At 33.7% G+C, this 19,476-nt stretch overlaps 1 protein-coding gene across 1 annotated transcript in view; it reads right to left on the bottom strand.

The window, feature by feature from the left end:
* Positions 1–159: 159 nt before the first annotated feature.
* fz4 (frizzled 4) overlaps positions 160–19,476 on the bottom strand; it is a 35,682-nt gene continuing 16,365 nt past the window's right edge. The window contains exons 2-3 of the mRNA XM_085185736.1: positions 3,661–3,833; positions 160–1,513 (exon numbers count right to left, since the gene is read on the bottom strand). Of these exons, the coding sequence (XP_085041862.1) occupies positions 876–1,513; positions 3,661–3,833 (811 nt within the window). The 3' untranslated portion in view covers positions 160–875. The remainder of the gene's footprint in view (positions 1,514–3,660; positions 3,834–19,476) is intronic.

The following is a 19,476-nucleotide window of genomic DNA, read 5'->3' as shown; positions in this document are numbered from 1 at the left end:
TGAAAAAAAAACACAGTTTCACGCTTTATCCCGTATATAACAGGGTAGGCAGAGGGAACCTAGTGTTAAGATAAAATCATAGAGCAAAATACTTTAATTCTTATCTAATAATCACCTTAGTAGGTAAAAAAATAAAAGAATATTATTATTAATTAATTCTTTACTCATATTAATATGTACAAAAACAATACTTTTAAGTATTTTTTTTTTGTATTTACAAAACTTGTCTTATTTCTTTACATATTCTCAGTATACATAATAACTACTTAAATTCTAAAATAAGTTTTCTATATTTCAACATTATTTACAATGAACATAATATATGTTTATTCTTTGACGAAAATTATTAGTTTTATTAAATATTAATAAGGTTTTATATTTAATCAGTTCATCATAATTACAACTTACTAACATCAAATTAGAGAAGTCATATAAGTATTCAATTTAATTTCTTTTGTTAATTATAAAAAAAATCTTTGAATAGATAATTATACTAAAATTAAAGAAAACACAATGTTATTTACATTTGTTGCCAATAATTGCGAAAAAAATATTAAATAAATACATAAACATTTTATTTATTAAAACATTGTTTATTTTTTATAAAAAAAGTTTTTAGTTCAATCAACGTAATTAAATATTTTAACCTACACTTATTTGACAAACATTAAATGCACAAAATATTGGCACGAATTTGTTAGAAGTAAAACAGTTAAGTAAGTATTTACACAATTTAGTCAAAACAAAAAGCCGCATAAGTAATTTACTATGAAATGTCTAATATGTTTTCAACAATGGCACATTTAAATATATTTATACTTTATCATAATAAATGCATGTAAGAGGCGTGCCTCTGTAACTTCTCATTATCAAGGTCATAGAATCGTTTCCCCAGCTGAATAATGATAATGCCTAGGTTTTCTATAAGATTGTTGTTGTGGTGGTCTGTATGTGGCATATTTTTGAGGATGTCGGGTTAACGTATGTGGATGAGTGGAATAGCAATGTAACGTCAAAGGGGCCTGAGGTGGTCCTGCTGGACATTTGGGTAATACTGGTTTTCTTGGCCCCGTTATCCTCCTCCACAGCGCTTTTAACCGAGGCGTCGCAATCCACACTGCGATCATTACACCTAATATTTGTGTTGCAAATATTCTAAACAGGAAAACCCAGAACGCGGGGCGAGGGTGTGTTGAAGGTTCAAGAGATGGTACTGGAGCCGACAACCAATCTTCTCTAAGAACATATTCATATACCCATGTTGCTAGTATACACGCAGACGGTACAGCGTATAATGTGGCGAATGCTCCTAATCTCAGTAAGCTCTGATCAGGATGAACTTGAGGAGGACTGTTCAATAGTGCTGCAGGGGCTGGTATAGGCACAGGTCGTCGCAGTACCGCACGAAGTCCAGAGGCGAGGAAAACAGTGCCCAACAGCAGGCAAATCGCCTCAGGTACAATAACCAAGGCCAGTAACGATTTACTCGACTGGTTCCCCACGAAACATGTACCTGAAATAAAGAAAAACTAAATTATTTTTTGTTGTTAACCAGCACATACGTTTAACGGACACGGATTCTCCCGCGCGTAGAACAACATTCATATTTCCAATAAAGCTGCCCTGAATGCGAACACCTACACAAACAGACGGCGAGAAAAAAGGCTGCATTAATAAGGCAGTGGTTAAAAAGGGCCGATTTAAAATTGAAATACGAGTATGCGAGGAGGAAAGGTGTCGTATTTAACGGCTCAAATAATGGCCGCGCATTTCTTTCGCTCGATATAATGGAAGTTGAAATAATAAAAATAAAAGAACAATAGTCTGGTGATGATTGAAACTGCAATATGCCTGAGAATCGTGTCGTGATGAAGAAAAAAAGTTAAAAATAAAATATCTTAAGGATTATACGTTAATTCGTACTTCTATCTGTCACATGATGAAATGAGTGTTAGAAGCTCTTCTTATCGGTCAAGACGTGCGTAGGTTACACAGCTAAAGATATAAACATGTTTTTACAGGGATTTTTTCTTTAGTGGATTATTCGTTATAAATCAGTCTACTTAAATTTACAAAGAAATTATAATATTTAAATCCACATGTTTTATCTTCAGATTTCTAGCTTTTATAAGAAGCCGTCGACATATCTATTTTATCTAGTCGGCGGTTTTTTTTTATATTTGTAAGTATTAGGTACTTACGCTACGGTATTCGTTTCAAGATTTTAGAATATTATCATAGCGGCTTTCTTTAAATGTTCACACATATATGTGTTAGTATTAAATTAAGAATTAAATACTTTCAAGCTTATATGATAAGAGGTTTCGTTTGATAATTTTCGTAATATATAGCGTGCCGCGTTATTTATATACTTGCTATGTGATACTAAATAAGCAACGTATTATGCTTTAGAGTGTAATACAAAATTCGATTCTTAATAAAAATCTAAGTGTTACTTTTTCAGAAGAATTATAAGAGATTACAGATAAGGTAATATTATATGTTGTGGGGCCAGACGAGGCTTAGGAGCCACAAAGGTGCGACTGCAAACAACAGATTGTGGGTTCAATTACCATTCGGGGGAAAGAAACTAATATCTTCATTTCCTTGCTCTGATAACGATGCAAAGCCCAACCATTCACCGCAGTGTGGGGAACGGAAGTATCTTGTTGGGAACGGAATGTATTAACACCAGGTTCCCTCTACCTACCCTGCTATATCCAGGATACTGAGTGAAGATAAAACAAAAAAATAATAATCTAATGAGTCCAATTTTTTTGCGTGCCAGAATCATTTGAATAGTCGCGAGCCGTATTGTTCCAGCTCCTCGAACCGATGCAATTCTAATACACATCCGTATCGCAATATCATAACCAATCTTGGCGTTCCTTGGTTTAATACTCTTTTCACTCAATCGGCGGTGTTTTCAAAGAGATTACATCTCGTACGAGTGCACGGGGGCACGCATTCATGGGTTTAGTATTGACTGTTTTGTGGAACTGCCGCTCCATTGTAGTGCCTACATGTGTTCTCAATGAGGCAACTCGGCTCGACTACGTGCGATTCAAGGAATGGCGGAGATCATTTTAAAGGAATGTTGGCGTCTTTGAATCGATCATATGCTAGCTAAATGTCTGCCACAAATTATTGACATGGTTGCGATTGTTCCGCGCGTAGCACGATAGGCAGGTGGAACCTAGAGTTAATAGTTAATACACTCCGTTCTCCACTTCCTGCCAAATTTTCGAGGCTTTGCGTGTTGAGTGGCGTAATTCAACGCCGGGCTTTTGCATTGGAGCCAGAGCGAATGTATAATATATAATTAATATAAATACAACGACAAGCCTCAAGTTTATTAGATATGTATGTGTATTTTACATAATTCGGACACTATATTTTTTAGCTAAATTGTTGTCCAAAATATTAAAAAAGACATGATTTTAATTACAAGTATACTTGTATGTACCTAATTTAATTTTTTTACGTATTTTTCCACGTTTTTCACGACAAAAAGAACATATTTTGTCATATTTGATAACATTGCATAGTGGATAAAGAACTAGAGATCGTACCTCATCTATCCGATCTACTTAAACTATAAATATTGATTTTAGCAAAACAAACAACTAACAATAAAAGAAACAATATAATATAATCTACCTGTCAGTTCATCTGCATCAACGTCTCTCGTGACCAGTACAGCGGCGGCCAGCGCTGCTGGTACTCCCCAAGCTGCTAACTGTAGTAGAGACGAGTGACGGTCGTTCCTCGTATTAGATGTGGTAGGTGGCCGTAACACACTCGCTCTCCATGCGCCAGCTACGACAACCCACCTGGAATAAATAAATAATAGGATTAGATATTCGTCTTAATTAGTAGGTATACGGAATTTTTTTCAAAATATAGAGATAAATATACTTTGATGATTTTTATGATTAGGTGGGATAAAAAAACCGGTCAAGTGCGAGTGCGACACGCCCACCGAGGATTCCGTACGAATTTTAGGATTGTTGATTAGGTACTCATTTAGGCACTATTCACTCATTTATACTCTATGAAATGATCAAATAAAGGACGAAAAAACAAAGTAATCGTATAAGGGTTTCGTTTTTTTCCTTTCGAAGTATGAAACACTAAAAATTATGTTACAGTCAACAATAAACTTTAATCGAATATTATAAAAAAACTGAATGCCAAGCAAACAGAATAAATACAAATATGTTTAGTGTTATTTTTATTGACAAATATTTCACAAGTCATATGACCACCATATGTACAAATAGTTTCAAATGTCACCCGTGGTCGTGGGCTTTTAATGGTTAGGTATGTGACACGACGTCAACCAAAACTCCTAAAATAGAATACAATATGCCTAGCTATACCATACACTACTTTTAAGGATACTCCGAAATGAGTATATAATTTAAATTGTACTCGGCAATGGTACATAAAAAACTCAGCTGTTGACGGCAGGTGAGCTTTGTTGATTGCTCTAGAGAACTATCATACCGTATTTGGATTAAAACTATTGTTAAATACTTTAAAAATGAAGCACGTTAATGAGCTGCTTGATGACAATAATTATACAAATAAGGAAAATATTTAATTAAATTAAAATTTAAATATAACATAACATAGCAGGATAGGCTGAGGGAACCTGGGAATCTGGTGATAAGACATTTCGTTTCCATTAAGAAAATTTACAAAGTTTACTTCGCTGAATTCTGGAGACTGCAAGAGTGGCGAAATGAAAATAAAATAAAATGAAAATAATGATAAATAACAATTCATCCCCCCGAGTGGGAATCGAACACGCCAAGACGGCCTCAGCCTTTAAACACAACTCTTAGATATTTCCCTTTTTACCATATGGGCAAAGCAGGGAAAAGCTAATATATTATAAAAGAAAACTTGAACCATCTAGTACCAGGCACTGTGATAGTCTCTTTAGACAGTCAACGTGTTCATTATTAATTTTAATGCCTTTAGATAATTATAATTTACGACAGACAGCGGTATTTTAAATATGCTGTGCTATATGACGACAAAGTTTTGAACTCTCATATTTTTAATTATATGCTAAATTTAGAAGAAACGGATGTAGAAAGTGACCCAGGTACATCTAGTGTTTTGTTAATTAATAATATTATATTATGAACGTTATTTATTTTCACAAAAAAATTAATAATTAAAAACAATTTAATTATGATATATATTTATATTTTTTTTATATTCATTGCCAGAGCTATAAAATTGTCAGTCGGTCTAGCTTAATTTAAAAGTTGTGTTGCCCTATCATAAAAAATTTAAACCGCCTTGTTGGATTTACTTACATTAAAAATGAGTATATCAAGAGAGCTTTTACTTAAGCTCGTTGAAATCTGTGACAGGTAAATCCTTAAGGGACAAGAAAGGTGTCGCCTTGTTTTACCGACGCCATTATAAATTGAACCGCGGCAAGAAAACAAAATGCATTATACGAAGGGGGATTTGAGGGATACTTCGGAGGTAAAGTCAAGGTGGTCTCGAGTCCCAGCAGTGGCGTGTCTCTAGCACTTGAACAAACAACGGTCCCTATTTGAACAGAACCAAAAGTGGCGATAGTCCAAACACTGATGTTTACACACTCGCGTGTTTGATCCGGCCTCCGACCAACATATGTCGGCTAACATTTTACTAATATTTGTACGATTTGCATTGTAATAATTAGGTATCTACTTACTTATTGGTATAAGTGTGTGTAGATAGTGTTTATTGACCCGACATTTTGAATTAACAATGCATAATTAAATGAATTTCTTTTAAAAAACTGCTATATGCTGCTGCGTAAAAACGATTTATATTTGTCAGAAATTTATTTGTTTTCTCCAAGTTTTAGAGAACCTAAAGTCTTTTTAGTGCACTATTTAAAGCAGTGTCGCTAAATGAAATGGAAACACTAATGTTATTACGACCGAGGCGTGACCGCTCTTTGCTCTTAACTTTTTTTTTTTTTATTTTATGTGTGCCGTGTCGCGCCACGGCTGGCCATTAAACGATAATACAATCTCGGTGGTACGATTCCTTTCACGCTATAAAATAAAATATAAATGTTTTTCCATCTGCAACATATAAATATAATAAAAATACATTTTAACGAATTTCTCTTTACACACTGCTACAATTTATTTCAATTCAATAATAAAAAAATATATTACTTATTTCTCTAAATAAATATATCTGTGTTTTAAAATAATATTTTAATATTTATTATAATATAGAATTTTAGAAACATTTGTTATATTATTTCATAGTGGCATCTTTACGAGGCCACACACGCCGCTAAGTCATATTCTTATTTCGATACTGTCGGGCGTCGTAAACGTCAGCATGACATACGTTGGTCGGCCTCGGCTTCGTTTCACTTCTTCAATTTAATTTAGTACGTATTTTACGGACGATATACAACCGAAACAAATAACCATTAAAAAAGTAAATCTATCCATATTTTATATGTCTTATGACTATAAATTGGAGCAGCCTAGCAGGAACATTTAGAAGTGTTGAAGCTTTTTATACTTCTATAATAAATAAATCAAATCGGCTTCACGCTGTTTCCCGCATAAAGCAGGGTAGAGAGAACCTAGTTTTAAGATAGTCTGTTCCCCACTTTCCGCCGAATTTTTTAAGGCGTTGCTTATGAGTGGCGAAACTCAACGCCGATCTTTTGCTTTATCGCCAGAGCGAATAAATGAAAATATTAATAACTAATAATTCATTCCCTCTTTCGGGAATAGGGATCGAACCCACAACCGTCGCATTACAATCACTCCCTTGCATCCCTGCGCCACGACGGCCTTGTATTTCTAGAAGCTGAGAACATATGCGTGTATAAATATGTATAAGCAAATACGACACCATAAATGAAACCCTGCAGCTAACGAGCTATAAGAACTGGTTCTAAGCTCATACGGCACAGTTCCCGGTACTGTGGCCAATCAATATTTATCAGTTCAAAGAAAAATGTAGAAAGGCAATTAAATACTGTTACAGTGAAAAACTAAAGGAAAAGGAAAAACGCGTAATTCATATTGTATCTTTCATCGCAACCACTCTAGGAGAATTTCATTACGTTTTTAAATTAAAAATAATATTTCTATACGTACATATAAGTGTAATTTCCACCTTGCCTCTTGAGTTCAGAAAACTCAATATTTCAAAACTCGTTTCAAAAACCTATCTATTTACATACTTTAATTTATTTTTGTAACTTTAACCATCAATCATCCCAATATCGCTGATCGAATACCCACTCCAAGTAAATATGACCAAAGATAAGACCTTCGATGGAAGCTTTTTCATAGCCATAAAATTTAACAGCCGACCGACTTTTAAGGGTCTAATACGGTTGGTTGGAGCGACGCACCACGCGTTCAATTTTTACTGCATCCATATTTAGCCACCTGCTGTGAACTTGTTCGTCACTTTGGGAACCAAAAGGTGCATTTCTCGTAACTTGAAACTTAACTGTCTTAGACGTATATTAATATTTATAATTTGGACGTGGGTACTTCGTAATGAGTGATTTTGTATGAAAAAAATTAGAAACGTCGCTTCAAATATCAGCTTTAACATTAAAATTTACAATATGAATATTTATACAGTCTTAAGAAGACCACTTAGTGGTACATTAGGAATGAAGATGTATGTTTTTACTCATGTCTCATGTCTCTGATATGTTTAATCGATTTTTAAAAAACAACACGAAACAGTCTTAAGGTCCAGTGTGTGATAGTCACCGTGACTGGTAGTGGGTAAAATCCCCACTTAAGGAAATTAAATATTTAATAGTGTCATTTCTTCGCTCTGGTGTCAAGGGAAAACTCAACAAGCAATGCTTAAAGAATTAGGCAGAAAATGGGGAATAGAGTGTCTTAACACTAAATTCCCTCTGTCTGCTATGTGCTGGATATAGCGAGAAGCTGAAAAAAGAACCAACATAAAAGCTCGTCCAACATGCAAAGCACATTTATATCCAGCATCAGCACATTTATATCATATACAATTATACAGGTTCCTGTCAAAGCGACGCGTAACAGAAATAGTGCATCCTGTTTCAATGCGCTGCAGACGCTCAGAGACGTATACGAATTGGAGGGATAATCGATTTTATGGGTTCCCGAAATAAACTGGGTCCCTCCACGCATGCATCATCTTGTATTCCGGCCTATATATCGGGAGATACTAATAAACTTTGAAAGTCATAACAACGTCACGGAACTAGGTCTGATGAAGAATAAAAACGAATTATTATCAATCTTAAATATGAATAAATTGCTTTATGTGTTCCATTTTATTTATATTATATTAAAATATCATAGCTTTATAGTGATGTACATACTTTGTTAGAATGAAAGTGTAGATTGTAAGCCAAGAAACTAGTAAATTAAAAAAACACACAAATTCCAAATTGGTAGAATGAAATTTATTATGTATTTTAATTTTAACTATACAATCTAAAAGTTTATTTATATACATACATATTTCAAAAAATATTTTCATTATCACTTTTAAAAACAAAACCAAAAATAACGAGACTAATAATATGTCTTAAAAACATAAAAAAAAACATTAGTGATATTTATAAATAACATTATAGGAATAGTAGAATGAGATCTAAAGCAATAAATAAACCCGTTCACCTAAATAGTGCAGTGGGTGTTACATTTTATTGTTACGAGCGTCAGCGTTTTAACGATGCTGTTTTATAGGTACCTTCGGGCTGCCTGCATCTAGTTACACCATCGGAAGTTTCTAACCTTTTGTACGTATCGCATATAAAATATTAAAGAATACACATAAAGATTATAGAATCCATCCAGAAGATTACCACTCGAATGGAATAATTAAATAAATTTATATTTTCATTTCTTCGCTCTGCAGTCGAGGCAAAGCGCTGAAAGACTCTATAATTCAGCGGAAAATGGAGAAGGGAATGTATCAACACTAGGTTCTCTCTGCCTACATTGCTGTGAGCGGGATACATCGTTAAGCTGATTTATTTTAATAACATAGTACCTATCCAAATATTTTTAGAAGTAACGGAACAGGTTATTAATTTACAATTTCAAATTGCAATTGAGAATCTGTATGATGTATTTACAATATTAATATAAGCTTTATTTGATAACCATAACGTTTATGATGTAAATTTTTCTAATAAAAAATTATTGGAAATATTTGTTTCATATCTAAGGAGCACCAACTGTGTAATTACAACACAGAGTCTATGCCATTAAAGTAAAAAAAAAATAAAGACAATAAATCCCGAGATAAAAGATTTCTAGATATCAGTCACTCAAGTTGCAATATACTCTGGAAATTCCAGTTTAAGACCGGTAATAAAGAGATACTTGTTTGTGAATTGATACGTCTGTGTCCGTTAGCCTTGCGATAAATCTAATAAGTAATGCTTATCTATTCATCTATTATCCACTGATTAGTTAGAGCTACTGCTTACTTATTAGCAAGATATCTATAGATATCTATATCGGCATCAATTTGACGCAGTAAGGCGTATAGGAAAAGATAACTCTTAGATGCTACAAAACCCCTCGAGTATCCTCATGGAAATAGGCATAACAGGGTTCGAGTAGGCCGTGCTAAATTCAGAATAGTCTGGTGTCCATCCCAGAAATTTCACTAACAAAAAACTATCGTAACGACAAAAAACGGATTTGGCTGATTCACACACTAAGCCGACGATATGTCGAAAATAAATTCAATATAAATATTTATAAAACAGTTAATTATTTAAAATACTAAATCATTATTTCTATAATAAAAAAACGTTATTTACATAATGGTTCACGAAATAGGCTCACAAAAACATTATATGGCATATCAAATAGATGTATTTACATTTCTTTTTATGTTGGCCACACCGCTGATTGGCGGCCATGCTCTCTTGAATCTTAATAAGATCGTTACTGTGTGTTTACCTAATTATATATTTAAATATCATTTAGATTATTGTATAAATAAGTCTTGATTTCTGTAGATTTAATTATTTTATTTTATAATATATTTCTATGGTATAACCTATACTTCTAATATGTCGTGGCCTTGCTATGGTGATTCTATTTTTTTTTCATCTAAAAACAGAATGACAGTGTTAAGAAACTCTGAACTCTAATCCATTTTTATGAACTCGGGTACTGTTAGAGCTAGATTAAAATATTCATTTTCTTGAGTAGAGACTGAACCCACACCCATCACGTTTGTTTTGTCCCACTGCTTCACTATGGAGTTTAGTTTTATTTATAACGCAAACTAACGAATTGCGCCATATAGCTTAACCAATAAGACTTCCTAGTCTTCTACTATATGCAATTTTTTAAACTATAAGAGATCTAACTATTTAAATTTTAAATCAAACCAGATAGAAGCATCCATCTTCTATAAACTTCGAGATATTTAAGGACGCTCCGTGCCCATTTATTTTTATTTGCACATCAAGATTCAAGCGTTTTTATCATAAAAATACCTCATATACCTAATTATATATAAAAATAGAATTTAAGTTCTGATCATTAATAATTCATAAAGGCGCAAAAAATCTTTTTTGTTATTAGCGGGGTAACGATTAACATAAATTACTCATTTTAATTAGGCAAAGATACATTGCTCGTTTTACGGTGTTCATACAACATATATTAAAACTTAAAAATCATTCATAAATAATTTTTATATTGGACACTAACAAATAAAAAAATAAGATGTTTAGCGGTGTTCAATTCCGCTACTCAACACACAATGCCTCTAGAATTCGGCCTACCCTGCTACGCGAGGAATACAGCACGAAGCTGACTAATGTTTATTAAGAAACAGTACTATTTTTTTACATTATTTATTATTATTCCACGAAATTACTTATGCTTATTATATTAATGCGGGAAACGAATCTACGACAAGACAGTCAATATTATTAAAGTAATTTAAAACGAACACATGTAGTTATATGAGAAATGTTTTTAGTTTTATAAAAGGCGATTATGAGTTGATGGATTGACCGGCTACGCCACTTATAGTGCACACGCCTACAAAATTTTTAACAGTTATCTTAAGATCCAAATCTAACTAGGATATTTAATAGAATTTAAACTTAAATTTATTTCCTTCTTGTATGTTTGGAATGTTGAAATAAAAATAATTAGCTAATTAAATTTTAAGATATCTTTATGTATTTAACTTTTATAAATAGAAATCTAAAACCTGAAACTAGAGGCCAGTCATGGCGCAACGACACAAGAGTGTGACTGTACCGCCTACAGGTGTAACGCGAGGAAGGTTGTGGGTTCGATTTCCACTCGAGGAAATGCAATATTTAACATTTTTATTTTGATAACGAGACAAAAAGCGGAGACGAGGCAAAAGCGATGCGGAGTTCCACCACTCATCATGCAATGTCTCCAGACTTAGGCGGAAAGTGGGGAACGGAATATCTTAACATTAGGTTCCCTCTTCCTAACCTAACATTAATTCACTTAAGAAAGTATCTAATTAATTCACTTTAAAAATAAAAGAAAAATATTTATTTAATTATAATAAATAAAGCTCTAACTAAATAATGTCTTTACAACACTTACAACTCTATCTATTTATATCGGCGGCTCTTCACAGTTTTATAATAGGTGATTACCGTTTGACGGATTGACGGCATCGATCTTATATAGCCTTTTTAAAGTTTTATTATACTCGAAAATATTTTCATATATATCTATACTAGCGGCCCGCTCGCGGTTTCACGTGAAATATGTTATTATTAATTTCTGTCTCCATGACTACGTCCTAGTGACGTCCATGCAAAATTTGAGACTCCTAGCATTTGTAGTAACGAAGTTTCATACAAACTTTCGACCCCAAAAACAACCCCTTAGAAGTCGAATATTGCAAATTCCCGTCTTAGCGAGCACCTACGTCCTATAAATAACTCCTATGCAAAATTTGAGATTCCTAGCACCTGTAGCTTCTGAGATTTCGTGATGAGTGAGTGACCTTTCGATTTTATATATATAGATAAACCTGGTGTACGGGTGAGACTTGTTTTGAAATATATTTGTGACAAATAGTGATTAAGACATAATAATTTTTATAATCATAATCCAGTTTCACGCTGTATCACGCAAACAGCAGAGGAGGCAGAGGAAAATTAGTGTAAAGATACTCCGTTCTCCACTTGCCACTGAATTTTGGGGGCATTGCGTGCTGAGTGGCGGCACCCAAGGCCGCGCTTTGCCTTGACCCCAGAGCGAAAAATTTTATTGTATAATTGTATAGATGGAAACCAATAACAAATATATTATTTTTTTTGTGTTTATTATTATTTTCCTTTAATGCGTAAGCGTTTTTTAAACCGAAGTGCAACAAATCTTAATTATTATTACTGAAAACAAATCTTATCAGCATAGGTGTAAATCGAATTATGCGTAACGAATAAACTCGATACAAATACTCGTATGGCATCGATGGGTGCGAGTCGATATCGAGTTTTGTCCAACAATGCTCATTTTTTCTCATCTCATATTTTTCTTCCAGGCAATGCCTCCATTATAAATATCTGTATATACCATGGCTTTAGATCAATATATTAGGATATTTAAAATTTTCATAGTAAATGTCGATAAAATTAACCAGTTAAGGAAATTGAGATATTAATGAAAACAAGATTTATTTTAAAATAATATTATAATATAATATTTATTAGCTACAACAATATACATTTTATTTACAAAAAATATATTTAATTACTGTTAACTATTAATTAATGAAATTTAATAAAATCATTCTTTAATTTTAACGAAGAAGTCGTTTAAATAATCCTCATTTGTTAGAGATGAATGATAATTATCTTAATAATAAATTCTTCATATAAAATCGTCATTTTTATACCTAATTAAATAATAACATATCATCATTTTCAACATAGTAATGCAGATTCCTCGATTAATTAATAAATTATCCCAAGCAATGTGAAGGAATGGTGTCTGTAGGGGACGGGAGGGACGGGAGGGACGAGAGGGACGAGAGGGACGAGATAGAGGCATTATTGTGAGTGAGATCGCGTTATACCCGCGGTGTAGGTGTGAACGGGACACGCGCGGTACATGCCTACGCGGCCTATTGAGTTATTCTCAAAGTTAGTTTTTTGTTTCATATTTCCAAAAAAAATACAATTATTTAATGTAATTGTTACTAATTGATTGTTTTGTAATATACATAAGTATGAGAATTTTATTTCTCTAGTAAAAAATCTATGACTAGTAATTTATTTAGTCTTTTTTTAAGCTTTACACTTATAGCGGGTAGGCAAAGGAGATGTAGTCTACTTAAGACACTTATTTTCCCAATTTTTCGCTGTTAATTGAATGAGTTACTATCATTTAATTTAATTTTGATCTAACAGTTTTAATTAATATCGAGAGGTGCAATTTAATATTGTTTATATTATAAAATATATTAATTAACAATACAATTATGCATATCGAAGCACTCGTATAAAATTAATAATACTGATAACCATTTATTACAGTTTGAGAAGCTCAGACAGGCTCGTGCTTTTCCTTCCACTCTACTCCACTCTCGTTAAGAGGCTTTAACGAGCCGACCTTGCCGTAACAACTAGAAAGGGACGGCTATAGTCAAAGTGCAACAAAAGATAAGGACAAAACACCACGCGGTCAACAATAAGCTTCCTAACAAGACGTATGCACTGGTTCGAAAACATCTTAAACGCCATAATTACGCATCGAATTATAAAACTTATCGTGTTTGTTTAGGGTGTGATTTCAAACAACATATATTATGTATTTATTTGACAGCTGCCAACGCCGCCACTAACGAGAATGACTCAGGTTATACTTTGATTCTGTAATATGAACTTTAGTGTGTTACAATTAGATATAATTTACTTGAAGTAGATGTGTAGTTTTTTTATTGGTTTCTGAAATTTATTTAAATTAGTTTTTCATTGTGGTATCCCTAATAGGATGATACTAGAGTAGAAAGATGTAGATAGTTAAGTCTATAAAAAAGGATTTATATACCCTATACCTAAGTATCTACTCCTGGAACAGGCTGTGCTATACTGTCTTCAAAATACATTAATTATATTGGGCAAGTAAAGTGTTCAAGCCAACGTAAATTATAAAAATAAATAAGATTATGATTTTATATTATTTAGAAAAACCAAAACGCCTTCAAAGTCATCCAATAAAATATTACATAAAATAAAAACAAACGACCTCCAGTTTCTGAATTTGTAATACAATTATATTATCATTTTTAAATAATAAAAATGCTTCCTAGATATTATAATTTAAATTTATTATATTAAAATCTACTTTAAATTTACTTAAATACTATATAAAACATATAAAATAAACTTAAATTTAAAAATATTGTATTATATTACTGCATTTTGGCTGACAATTTACAAGTATAATCCAGTAAAGGTCAATAGTAACGGCATTGTATGCGTTTTTCGTTTACTAGTAAAAGCGACGGTTGGGAGAAACAAACACTTTAATGCAGCGTGAAACATTCCTTAAAGGCCTTCTTGTTTGCTCATCTGATCTCACAATGTAGGCATCGGATCATACTAAAGCTTACTGTAGTGTCGTCTTTTAAATTTTTAATATGAAAATTTCACGTCTCGAGCAATAGATATAAATATAACTTTAAGATGTATTCATTAGAGTTTAGTTTTAAAAATCTTTTAATATTACATTTAATTACTACATAAATAAAAAATAGAAAGAAGAAAATAAAGTACCCATTTTATTAAGAACTTTCCGATTTTCATAAATGTAAGGCAGATTTTGCAGAGTACTTATTCAAAAGCACTACTTTGAAAATATATCCAATTTTATTAGTGACTGAAATAGATAATTGTTAGAGTTTAAATAGGAAATATTTTTTGTTTTCCTAAATTTTTATTAACGTAATGCTTATCGTGTCAAAACTTTAGTTGTCCGAAATATAGTAGTATTGATGTTTATTATACATACTATTTTAGTATCAGCAGAGAAGACGACAGAGGTAAAAACGCATTTCGAATAAAATATTACTTGCTCTATAAAAGACATCAACGCGCGTCCAATTAAGAATCAACACTCGAAGGTTTTTAAGCGTAAAAAATTTGTACTTGTTATCACAAAAAAGGTTTTAATTCACACTGTCAATATAAGGTAAAGAATAACTAACACATTTTCATAAAATTAAGATAAATAAGGGTCTGACCGCATACTCAACACATTCATTCGAGGTAGTCTTGGGGTCCGTGACGTAGCGGATAACCTCCAAGAGCGTCGCTTGCGATGGTTTGGCCACGTTATGTGCCGGTCTAAGAACTATGTCGGATGCAAGTGTCTTGCTATATCAGTTCCTGGAGTGAGACCTCCCGGACGCCCAACGGATGTCGTGATGCAGGACATGAGAGCCAATGGTCTAACCACCGAGGACGCAAAAGATCGTGCAAAGTGGAGTAGGTTGAGTAGATTGAGTAGGAAGGCAGACCCTGGCAATAGCCGGGATTAATGCCAGGAGGAAGAAGAAGAAGAGTTTCATAAAATTAAGAGATATAGTTTACTTTATTAATATGTATTGACAAACAGTAGGTAGATATATCGTATATATTTCTTAATACAGCATATTTCAATGTAAATAGATGAAAAAGATCAACGCTTTTTGTTAATATATTTAACATGAACACAATATCTTGTGAATTATTTATACCTAAGTTTAACAAAAAAATATGGAACCCACCTGTCATTCCATGTGTTTCTATAGTTTAAATTAGAATTAAACGTGAGCCCCGCTGAGTTTATTTTACGATCGCCGATACTGGTATCCCTTATCGTAGCTATTTATCAAATGATTAAACTTTTTTACTGAAAAAACTCTGCGTGGCCTGTGCCATGTCACTTTTAATTCGAATCTTGTACTCGTTCGCTTTGTTGATGTGCTCCCGCTGGGTTGTTTACTGGATTTAATTTATTGTATATGTAGTTAAGAATAATTTACAATTAAATATTGTATGTTCTAGCTGAAATAATTGTCCATTATGCACGAGTAAATATAAGTAGTTACCAATATTTTTCAATTTTGTAAAGGTCTCTATAATATCATTATTAAAGTTATTGAAGCTGGTTGTGATGCACTGACACAAGCGTATGAGCCACGCGATGCTTGTGGATTCGATTCCTTCTAGAATACAATATTTAGCTCAACACACAATACCTCGAAAATTCGACGGAAAATGGAGAAGGTAATTACATACAAGGTTCCCTCTGTCTACCCTTTTATATACGGGATACGTGAAGCGATTGTATATGTAAGAACCAACCCAGTCATGAAAATGATATATGGGCCTAAAAAAAAAGAAGAATATAGTGAGTTTTTATTATATTAGCATATGGATATAATAACAAGCATGTAATAGCGTTTAAAACTATTACAAGACTGTATACACGTATAATAAGAAGAGAAACATCACAACACGCCCCCGTCACTCACGCGCACGTCACCTCTCATCTTACTACGCCTAGTTACATGTAATGTTTATACGATAAGCTTAGGCAGAGGTGGATAAAATGTCACTTATGGGAATATTCTAATATATATTTATAACTAAATAATATTTATTTACATGGATTTTATGATCCTATGACTTTATCATTGAAATTTGCAGTAAATACATAAATAAAAGCTAGTGTAGAGACATTTCGTTGTCCGCTGTCCTGACTCATCCTCAGGTTTTGTCTTGGCGGAGCAGAGAAGAAATGACAATTTTAATATATTTATTATCCCCGAGTGGGAATCGAATTCACAACCACAAGCCTGACAGGTATTTGTCTAATTCTTCAGATAAACGAATAGTTTAGTTACTTTTTATAATTTTTCCTTATGTACCAAAAAAAAATCGTTAGTGCAAAATTTCTATTGACCCAATGCATATTCAATACCGACACTTGTAATACACTTGCAACAAAGTGCAAACGTCATTAACAAGTAGCATTTTAGCGCCGTCGGCCAGAAAGTTTCGTCGTAGATCAATGGCGGGCTGTGATTACAGCTTTTGATCTGCCGCCGGAATGCAAAACACTGTTCAAAGGAACCGGCTCTGGCACTACACAGTTTGGGTGTATTATTAGGGTCTAATATATTATTCACTGAGAACGAGCTCATTTGTGGAGTGGTTAGCATTTGCTAATTATAAAGGATATAACGATTGATATGGCGACACTAAGCTTATGAAAACATAAAATCTAAATATTATTTTTTATTAAGGCACTATATAAGCACTTTTCAATGAAATCAAGTCAGGTTACATAGAAATTTCAATAGTGTCAGTCATACAGGAAGTTGCTATCGGCTTGGAAGTTCTTCTGATAAGCCACAATTCTGCTGAGCAGAGCACATTCAGCAATATAACATATGCATGCATATTATGCTTCACGCTGTATCCCGCACACAGCAGGGTAGGCAGAGAGAACCTAGTTAAGGCTACGGCTCCCACTTTCCGCCAATTCTGGAGGCATAGCGTGTTAAGTGGCGTGACTCAACGTCGAGCTCTGCTTCGACACTAGAGCGAAGAAATGTAATATTTCATATTTCTTGAACGGGAATCGAACCTACAACCTGTCGTGTTTACAGTCACACTGGCAAATATTTTATTACTCAAATTTTATGTTTAAGTACATTTTTTACAATTTAAGCAATAATTAAGTTTGATTAATTTGATAAGTGATTTTATGATTGCGTTATATTAAAACTGCCTTTGCTAATTGCTTATATTCATATAAACTGAGATCCCAGTGCTCCCAGACCTACGTCGTTCTCGCAAAGTTGAAATTTTAAGGATTAATAGTCTAATATGTAGTTAAGCTATACCTAACCTTTGTCGATTTCGAAAAAGCCTTTGACACGTTGAGATGGTCTAGCTTATGGTCCCGCCTGATCACCATCGGTGTCCCGCCAAAAATCGTACATTTACTGCAAGCCTTATACAAGAGTTGCTCTTGCAAAGTTCTGCACGATGGCCTTCTTTCCGAAGATGTAACCGTGCATGCCGGTGTCCGGCAAGGTTGCCTCCTCTCACCTCTCCTCTTCTTGATTGCATTGGACGATGTTATGCGCAATGTGTGTGAAAAGGGGCGCCGTGGAATAGAATGGGGAATAAGCGATGTCTTGGAAGACCTGGACTATGCTGATGACATATGCCTACTTAGCCATACTCGCAACGATATGCAGTCAAAGCTTGAAGATCTGAAGCTAGAGGCATCTAAAATAGGGCTTAAAATTAACATCCGAAAAACCCAAGGGATGAGATCTGGAGTCAAGAACTCAACACCGCTGCAAATAGGCACAGATATTGTAGAACAAGTTCACAACAACCAACACATACCTCGGTAGCGTCGTATCAGTAGCAGGAGGTACAGAACAGGACATCTCTTCACGAATTGCCAAGGCCCGAGCAACTTTCACGCAGCTACGACCCATTTGGCAGTCACGTAAATTAACCCGTAGAGTTAAACTCAGGATCTTTGGCTCTAATATAAAGTCAGTGCTGCTTTATGGTTGCGAAACGTGGAAGGTAACCAAAGCTGTGTCGCACCAGCTTCAAGTTTGCGTAAATCGATGTCTTCGCCAAATTCTTGATATCCACTGGCCCGAATTAATTTCGAATGTCAACCTTCGTGAACTTTGCCGAGAATCTCCAATCGACCAGCAAATCAAACGTCGCAAGTGGAACTGGATTGGGCACACGCTGCGCCGAGGTCCCGGCCATATTCCGAAGCAGGCAATGGATTGGAACCCTCAAGGAAAGCGCAAACGTGGCCGCCCCAAGCAAACCTGGAGACGTTCAGTTTTAGACGATGCGAAAAAGATTGGCAAGACTTGGAACGAAATTAAACGAGAAGCTCAAGATCGTGCAAAATGGCGAAACTCTGTGGATGCCCTCTGCCCCAACTCGGGGACATAGGAATATAAGTCAAGTAAGTCATGTAGTTAAGACTGTATGCGTATTTATTAACTTAAAAGTGAGGCCCTAAATGTTAGCATTATATAAGAGTTAAATGTTATAATTTTTAGGTATATTCAAATATACATAATAATTTTAATTGTCAGTCTTTATATATTAGGTTGTTCAACTCAAATGTTAATACTATACCTACTCCAATAAAGCAATAGAAGTCATTACTGCATTAAACCAGCAAGCATAACAAATAGTTCCAAAACATTAATTTTATATATAAAAATGCAGTATGAGCACTTTATAAAAAAAATAAAATTATTTTTGCTTTAGTGTTATTATGAAATTTTTATATATAAATAGTCCGTTGGTTTAGCAAAACAATATTATTTTTTGTAACTCTAAGCATATTTTTTATATACAGGGTGGAAGAGGCAGCGCTTCTTTTATTGAAACTGCAT

Source organism: Heliconius melpomene, chromosome 5 (genome assembly GCF_056956725.1).
Source record: "Heliconius melpomene rosina isolate 202511_hmr_F chromosome 5, ASM5695672v1, whole genome shotgun sequence".
Lineage (NCBI taxonomy): Eukaryota > Metazoa > Arthropoda > Insecta > Lepidoptera > Nymphalidae > Heliconius > Heliconius melpomene.
Note: the sequence above shows the minus strand (reverse complement) of the source record. Positions and strands in the feature narration are given on the sequence as shown.